The 8,057-nt window shown below is 51.5% G+C and overlaps 1 protein-coding gene across 2 annotated transcripts in view; it reads right to left on the bottom strand.

Annotated features, from left to right (window-relative positions):
- Nucleotides 1-2,633: 2,633 nt before the first annotated feature.
- Scarb1 (scavenger receptor class B member 1) overlaps nucleotides 2,634-8,057 on the bottom strand; it is a 66,875-nt gene continuing 61,451 nt past the window's right edge. The window contains exons 12-13 of one of the 2 annotated variants that reach the window (XM_028766115.1): nucleotides 6,317-6,445; nucleotides 2,634-3,399 (exon numbers count right to left, since the gene is read on the bottom strand). In XM_028766115.1, coding sequence (XP_028621948.1) covers nucleotides 6,317-6,445 — 129 coding nt within the window. In that variant the 3' untranslated portion in view covers nucleotides 2,634-3,399. The remainder of the gene's footprint in view (nucleotides 3,400-6,316; nucleotides 6,446-8,057) is intronic. The other variant, XM_028766116.1, reaches the window with a different exon arrangement.

The raw sequence follows: 8,057 nt of genomic DNA, 5'->3' as shown, positions 1-8,057 counted from the left end.
CACACACACACACACACACACACACACACACACACACACGACAGAGAGCGGAGAGGCAGTCCAAACCAAAAAGGATTCTTCCCCCAGGAGCCAGCAGGGGGCGATGTAAGCAGCTGTTTCCTAAGTCTAGACTAGACTTTCGGGCTTTGGGGCCTCCGCATGGGGAACCTCCCCACGCAAGTTCCCAGAAGGCTGCAGATTGGGCAACCAGCTTTTGCAAGGGGGTTATTTCCATTCTCTAGCTTTCTATAAATATGGAGAGAGAGAGATCAGTGGGCGTGTCAGCCCACAGGGTAAAAATACCCGGGGATGATTGACGGCTGACAACGGGTGGCAGCGATCCGATCCCTGCACACTGCTAGGCAGGGGAGGAGTCCCCGCAGCCTACTGGACAGGCTCCCCTGCTGCCTGGTTTCTTCTGAGACTATTTGGAACAGACAAAGCTTGCCGGCTGCCAACTGTTACTCACTGAAAGCAAGGTCAGTGTGTATATAAAGAGGGGAGGTAGTGCGAGGGAAGTGGAACCTGATTCCTAAGCCTTGCTTTTTTTGTTTTGTTTTGGTTTTGAGACGGGCGGGGGGGGGGCTTCTCTGTGTAACCCTGGCAATCCTGGAACTCACTCTATAGGTCAGGCTGGCCTCGAACTCACAGAGATCCTCTGTCTTCTGAGTGCTAGGATTGAAGGTTTGTGCCACCGCATCAGCCTCCTCCTCCTCCTCCTTCCTCCCCCTCCTCTTCCTCCTTCAACCAAGTCTTAGGTAGCCCCAGGCTGGTCTTGAACTCAGGGTGTAATGGAAGATGACCTTGAACTTCTGATCGTTCTACCTCACCTTTGCCTCCAGTTCATTTGAAGCTGGGAATCCATCCCAAAGCTTCTTGCACACTCGGTGAACAGTCTGCCCACTGAGCCCCAGCTCCAGGCTCTATCCTGTGTACACACTTGAGCAGAGAGGGTCCTCAGATAGGACCGTGCATTAAAACTCATAGAAGCGCACGGATTCGCTGATTCTGTGTGCAGGGAAACTACGTGTGGCAGAAAAGGCCGCCTGAGTCAGCGTCCGCTCTCAGCAAAACGTGACACGCTGATGAGGTTGCATGGGACCTAGTGACAAGAGTGGAATGGGTTGTCACTGTTAGGGGCTGAGTCTGTTTAGTCCCATACCCAGTGAAAGAAGACCTGACTCCATGGGGCTCTATTTTCAGGTATCACTAGGAAATGAGTAACGTGGAGGGAGGTCCCAAGCTAGGGTTGAGTTTCCACACACCCATAAAAGCCAAGTAAGACACAGACATCTGCAGGGGCAGGGGAGGAAGGTCCCCAGAACCCCAGCCAGCTTGCCCCAACCCTCTTGAGCCCCCAAGACTCCTGAGCAGAAATGTCTGCCTCTGAGTCCTCCTGTCCTCTCTCTGTGGTGCAGTAGAAGCAGGCACAGACAGCAGACAAGGAACGTTACAAAGGAACCCAGGCACAGAGGTGCATGTCTCTGGTCCCAGCCACGCAGAAGAGTTTACAGCCAACCTGGGTAACCCAGAAAGGCTGGTTATTCCCGATCCTAGAAATAATACAATCTGAGCCTGGTAGTGCAACACCTTTAATCCCAAGCACTTAGGAGGCAGAGGCAGGTGGATCTCTGTGAGTTCGAGGCCAGCCTGGTCTACAGAGTGAGTTCTAGGACAGCCAGGGCTACAGAGAGAAACCCTGTCTTGGAAGAAAGAAATCTGGATATGGTGGGGGTTATTTCTGCCATCCCAGCTTTAGGGACAGAGAGACAAGAGGATGGTAAGTTCCAGCCCAACTTGGCCTACAAAGCTAGACCCTGTCTTACAAGACAAAAATAAGAATATTTGCCTTGTATAGATTTATGTTGTATTGTTTATGTATTTTGTATTGTTTATGTTGCACAGTATAATAAAGTGAATAGTATGAGGTAGGAAACTTTCGATGGTTCCAGGGCAGGAAGAGAGCAGTGCCAGTTGAAGAAGTGTAGGGCCAGCAAGATGGCTCAGCAGGTAGAGGAGCTTGCTGCCAAACTTGAGGAACTGAGTTTGACTCCTCCCCCTCGCCCCAACAGGACCCACATGGTAAGAAAAGAACCAACTCTTTCAGGTCACCGTCTGACCTACACACCTGTGCTATGACACAGCCCCACACACAATAACAGTTTTTTTTTCTAAGAAAGGGAAGGGGTGCAGACGATTGCAACCCTGAGTGTCTATGTATTTTTTTAATATTCACAGTGAAAAATCTCTTGCCTAGTTCCTAATGGGTCCCTTAAGGGCAAAACACAGTTTTACTCTAAACCAGGGGTAACCAGGGAGAATTCCTGCTTGAACTTGGGACAAAACTTAGACCTTCCCTTCCAAGCCTTCTCCAGACCCTCCTAGGTTTGTTACCTAGGTAACAAGGATGCTATGGCCTTGGACACTGACTGTAGGAAGGCCCAGACGGCTCCACTGGACAGAGAAAGGACAGAGCTAGCCTGTTCTGGTGTGTCCCAAGTCTTGTACATTAGGCTTGAGGTCGGTGCTGGCCTCACACCAGGAGACACGACAACATCCATGGAAACACCTACTGATGTGGCCTGGATCCTGGAGCCCCATCCCTGACCAGCAAACAGTCACAGAAGCCAGTGTGAAACTGTGAAAAGGTTTATTGCTTCAGTCATGAGTTTCTTTCAAAAGATGATAAAATGTCTCTTCCAGTAGAAAAAAAAAGGGGGGGTCGGTTGCAGGACGCTGAGCCTCTGTATACCCTACCCTCTGGTGAGGTACACTAGATATCAGGGATAGACGGCCCACACCTCTCACTTTGACCCCCATGCCTGAAAAATAAGGACCCTGAGGGGCCTGCCACCTCTGCCACTTAACAGTGGCCATTTCAGTGTTCAGGTGACATAGCAGAGACTATAGGAAAAGTGCCAGATACAGCTCCAGGGTGTGTGTGCAAACTGGTCAGGACCTGGAACTGCTTGCCTGGCCTCGGTACAAGAGGCCTGATGTATGCCCAGCCCCTAGGAGTGACAGATCTGTCCTCAGTGGGAACAAAGGCTTTCAACTGATGGAGAAAGATGAGGGAAGTCAGGAGCCTGGGCGGGGCCAGCTCCCACAGGAGGGGCTCATGGCAGCTGCTGTCTCACAGCCTGGCTCGGAGGCCACTTAGAAGACTGAGCCTGTGGCCCAACAGGCTCACTTGGCAGCGGGTCTGTCCCTGATCCCTGAGTGTTTTTGCACATGCATGGGCACACGAATGCCGCACAGGCAGGTGTGACATCTGGGGGCTCAGGCCATGGCACTGGTGGGCTGTCCGCTGAGAGAGTCCTCAAGAAGCGGGGTGTAGGGACTGGGTGGCTGGTCTGACCAAGCTATCAGGTTTGGGGGGCTCATAGTGTCTTCGGGACCCTGTGGAGAAAAAAAGCTGAATCACAAGCCTGTCACCTAAGCCCTGCCCTGCCTACACCCCCCCCCATTACCACGCCACATCCCACCAGCATGGAGACTACTTCCTGTCCCATTACAGCACTGTCTGCCATGAACCCAGAGATGCCACCCCCTATACACGGGGACTCCTTGGTCATGTAGATCTCTGGGTTCCATCCTCTCCCTTTTGAGATGGGGAAACTGAGGCCAGAGAGACTGGCCTGTTACAGTGATAGGAACAGAGTCCGGAGTGGGTAGATAACACCATCGGACAGACAGAGAAACTAGAAATGGCCTAGATGTCTGTCTACAGGAGGACATGTTTAAAATGCTGTCACACGACAAGCCGGGAACAGCAGTTAAGACTGGTTCTCGTTCATAGAAGTAAGAGACACCCTCTCACCAGACTGCTGTAATGGTGGCCTTGGGGCCTTAGGGACAGTAGGATATTGGGCAAAGGGTACAGAACAGGAAAAGATGGCCCAGGTAAGTTGAGAGAGTCTGACTTGAAAAGACATCCCAACTTAGGAAAATAAATATAAGGCAGGGATAAAAGAACACTGGGTATCCCTACCCTGCAACCCCCATCCCTCCTCCCCTAGTGGCTGGGAAGGAAACTGCAGGAGGCGTCTTCTTGGACTAAAGCTAGTCTGTCCCCCACACACACCCCCTCTTCCCCCCCCCACAAGACACAGCAGCCCAGCATTTGAGAAAGTCTCACTCAGACTTAAAAAAGGGGGGGTACTAGAGGTGAAACTCAGAGGGGGAACAAACTAAGTAAAAGGTCCTGGCTTCAATCCCTGGCACCACACACAGACAGACAAACAGACACATGGACAGACAAAATCAGAAGGGTGGGGGTGGGGGGAAGACACGAGGCACAATAGCCGTGCACGCTTGGAATCTCAGCACTCGGGAGACTGAGGCACAAGTTTGAAGCCAGTGTGAGTGGCCCAGAATGCCCTTGTTGCCAGAGAATAAGATGAGAGTTGACTTTAGCCTGGTCTCTCCCATGAAAACCACACACAACAAAGCCACAAGGCAGTGGGTAGCCAGGGCAGTCAGGGCAGCCAGGGTGGGCGGGCAGACAGATTTCCCCTCCCCTTTCCAGCCTCCTCTCTGTACTGTGTCTGACAGAGGAGAACTTAGGATGAGAAACAGATCAATCAGAAGCAGAGGTTCAGAGCATTTCCCGAAAGGCCACTGTGTTCACAGCACCTGGCCGTACAACCAACCCCCACCCCCTTGTCTACAACAACGCCCATTCACCCAGAGGGACGTTATTCATATAATAATACCCTTTGGTCTAGTGGCAGCTCTGTTTTCCTTCGACAGCAAACAGCAGTAGCCTCTAGGGACCACCCCCACAGCCAGGTGCCTCACCGAACTTTATTTAGCCAGGCAGTGGGGGTGGGTGTGGGTGGATGGGTAGGGCAAGGACCCCACGTGTCTACCCCACATGCTCAAAGGACACTGGCCTCCCTAGCACACGGCCAGGGCTAGGGTGTCCCCTGGAGTGGGACTCAATCTACTCTCCATAGCCCAGGAGAATTTTGAAGCCAAATGAGGATTAGACCAAGCTGGGGAAAGTAAAGAGGAAACCCCAAGTTTGTTCACTCTCTTAGGGTCCGGACAGGGTTATGGCTGTGTACCTATGGGCTCCATCTGGGCTAAAGGGACTACAGAGCCTCTGCTTGGAGCCTACAATTGCCCCCTGGGAGTCCCCTATCCCCTTCCTCAGGAATGCCTTACCTGCCCTCTGGCAGTACCAAACATCGCCATGACTGGAAGACAACCAGATGCAACACTAACCATCTCCCCAAACTCTTCCTGGAAGCACCACCAGACCAGGGACACATGGGGACCCACTGAGCTGGAGAGCGCCCCCTACTGGGCCTTGCTCTCCTTCCTCCTCCAGGGAGGTGGCACCCACCAGGACAAATCACAGAGTCACCAGAGTTCTGCTTTATTTTCTTCTCAAACAGCTGACATGGCTGGAAGCAGCCAGCTGGCCCTGGTGTGAGGAGCCGGGGAGCCAGGAGCCCAGGAGCTGAGCTGTGGCCCCGCCCCCAGCTCCCTCCAAGGAAGTGTTCACACCCAAGCTGGCTCACAAGCTAAAATAGCAGCTTCTATTGAGACACTGACTTACCTCTGCTAACCCCCAAATTGCAGGGGCCATAGCATTTCCTGTCCCTTCCTAGGCAGGGACACACCCTGTAAGGCTCAGCCTCTCCTGAGTCCTGATCCCTACAGGACCTAGAGCTCTCAGAGAAGTGCTGTCCTGGATCCTCACAAGGTGGGCTGCTAAGCAAGCCAGGATGCCAGCTATGCCTGCATCAGTGGCTCACCATCAGGACCACCCATCCCAGTAAAGCACAGGGCAGACACATGACTTGATCTAAATTCAGACTGTATGGGCCAGTCTGTCACACACCCTGTGTGCTCGACCATGAAATCCTATCCTCAGGCTCCGGCCTGAGAATGCAACTGGTGTTTAACCAATGTTTAAATTTCTTCATTTTTAGTCCCTTATTCTAGACTGCAGTCAGTGTGTCCTTTTACACCCTTTGAAGTTCCAAAAACTACAGTTTTCAAGTGCTTTAGGTTATGAGAGTCTCTTGGCTTCCGGGATGGCCAGGGACCTGTATTTAGCAAACTGCAGGGATGGAACACTGAGAAGCAACTGGCCTAACTTTCATCTTCTAACTGGACCTTTTAAATGAGAGTCAGTGACTGAAGGTCCAAGAAACTGATGGGCAGAGATGGGACCCACTGGGAAGGCAGGAGGGTGGCTCTCCATGGAGATAACACCCAGGCAGACGCTATAGGTAAAGAGGGTAGAACAGGTCTACTGGCTATGGGTAGGTAGGGTGAGGGTTGGGGGTTACCTGGTACGCACCTACAGCTTGGCTTCTTGGAGCACCGTGCCCTTGGCATCTGGTGACATCAGAGACTCAGAATAGGCCTGAATGGCCTCCTTATCCTGTGAGCTCTTTTTACTACCACTCCAAAATAAAAAGCATTTCTCCTGGAAGACAACCAAGCTAGTTTATATGGCATGCTGTTGTCACTGGGGTGACGCTGGGTCCCCCAGAAGCAAAAGGGACAGAAGAGAACTGCCCTAGAAAACCGGCAAGCAGAAAGAAAGTCACCGAAAGGAAGCGAGTAGCGGAGGTAGCCCACAGTGGGGCAGGCCTGGTGAGTGTTTGGATTTCTCTGGTCTGGATTGGTGGGGCTGGACTTGAACCCAGGGCTTGGGACCTACTGACTACAATACCGAGTACAATCACTCACTTAACCTCTTCCCTAAGTCCATGGAGTTTTTCAATCAGAAGGAAACGTTAACATACTCTTGATTTGTTGTCCTTATGAATGGCATATGACCGAGTATGTTGTCTACCAGGAAGCAGTTAAAAAACTCAAGATATGCTCAAGTGTACAAACACATAGGTAAGGCTTAGCTTTGTTAGGACAAGGCTGGTAAGGTATGGCTTGCTTCTTTGGCCTCTGATGAAACCTGCAGAGCAAGCAACCTTGCCCTCAGACCCCAGTGAGACACCTTCTATTTTTGGGTTCCTCATCTTGTTCCCCCTCTCTCCTCCAATGGTTGATTGGAAAAGCCTGGCACAGCTATCACTGGGCAGAGGGAAGGAAGAAGGACACCAGCCCGGAAGCCCAGACCGTGATGTCCACCAGATACTCAAGGCTACCATAAACACGGAGAGTAAATGGTAACTAGATGTCCCTTAGAGATGACAAGAGACCCGGGGCCAGTGCTTGGAAAGGGAAGCCGGGTGCTGGTGACTCCAGAGGAATCGGTCCTCCCCCACAGCAAGCAAGCACAAGCAAGCAAGCAAGCAAGCAAGCAAGCAAGCAAGCACACCTTAAGAAAGAAAGCCAGCCAGCTCGCTGACTGAGGCAGGAGATCAAGTGGGAAGATTCCCCCCCACTACCACCAAGCACATACAAAAAGCCCAGCCTGTGGCCCCAGGACATCTCAGGTGGGACCCTGTTGATGGCTCTTCTACAGGTATTCAAAGGTGGCCCGTAGCTCCCCTGGTTGCAGACAGCAACCCTCCTGAGTCACAGCTGATGATCACAATCCTGTCCCCAAATGACCTGCTACATAACTACAGCTATCAACACTGTGAGGGGACTTGACCCTTGTAACCCTAAGATTTATGGACTTGATTCACACCATGAGCGGGCGGGTGTCCCTGAGGCCAGAAGTGAACTAAGGTTCTAGTCATGACCCCTTTTGCTTCCTGCTTTCAGTGGTTGCATGACCCTGAGGTTACAGTTTGCTCCTTTCCTTGTGGAAGTCACCCCTAACCCTGTCTGAACCACACTATTCTTTTTTGAAGTTAAATTTATTTTCCGAGACAAGATTTCATATAGCCCAGGTTGGCCTTGATCAAACTTTACATGTAGCCAAGGATGACTTTGAACTTCAGATCCTCTTGCCTCAACCTCCCTCCTGAATGCTGGGGTTACAGGCATGAGCCATCCCCACGCTTACTGTTGAAATGGTCACCAGATTTAAAAGATTAAACCCAGAAAAGTATTGAGAGAGGCTTTGTGTCTTTTATATTGAATGCACGGTTTCTCTCCTTTTTAAATATTTATGTATTCATTTCATG

This window comes from Grammomys surdaster, unplaced genomic scaffold (assembly GCF_004785775.1).
Source record: "Grammomys surdaster isolate TR1022 unplaced genomic scaffold, NIH_TR_1.0 166, whole genome shotgun sequence".
Classification (NCBI taxonomy): Eukaryota; Metazoa; Chordata; class Mammalia; order Rodentia; family Muridae; genus Grammomys; species Grammomys surdaster.
Note: the sequence above shows the minus strand (reverse complement) of the source record. Positions and strands in the feature narration are given on the sequence as shown.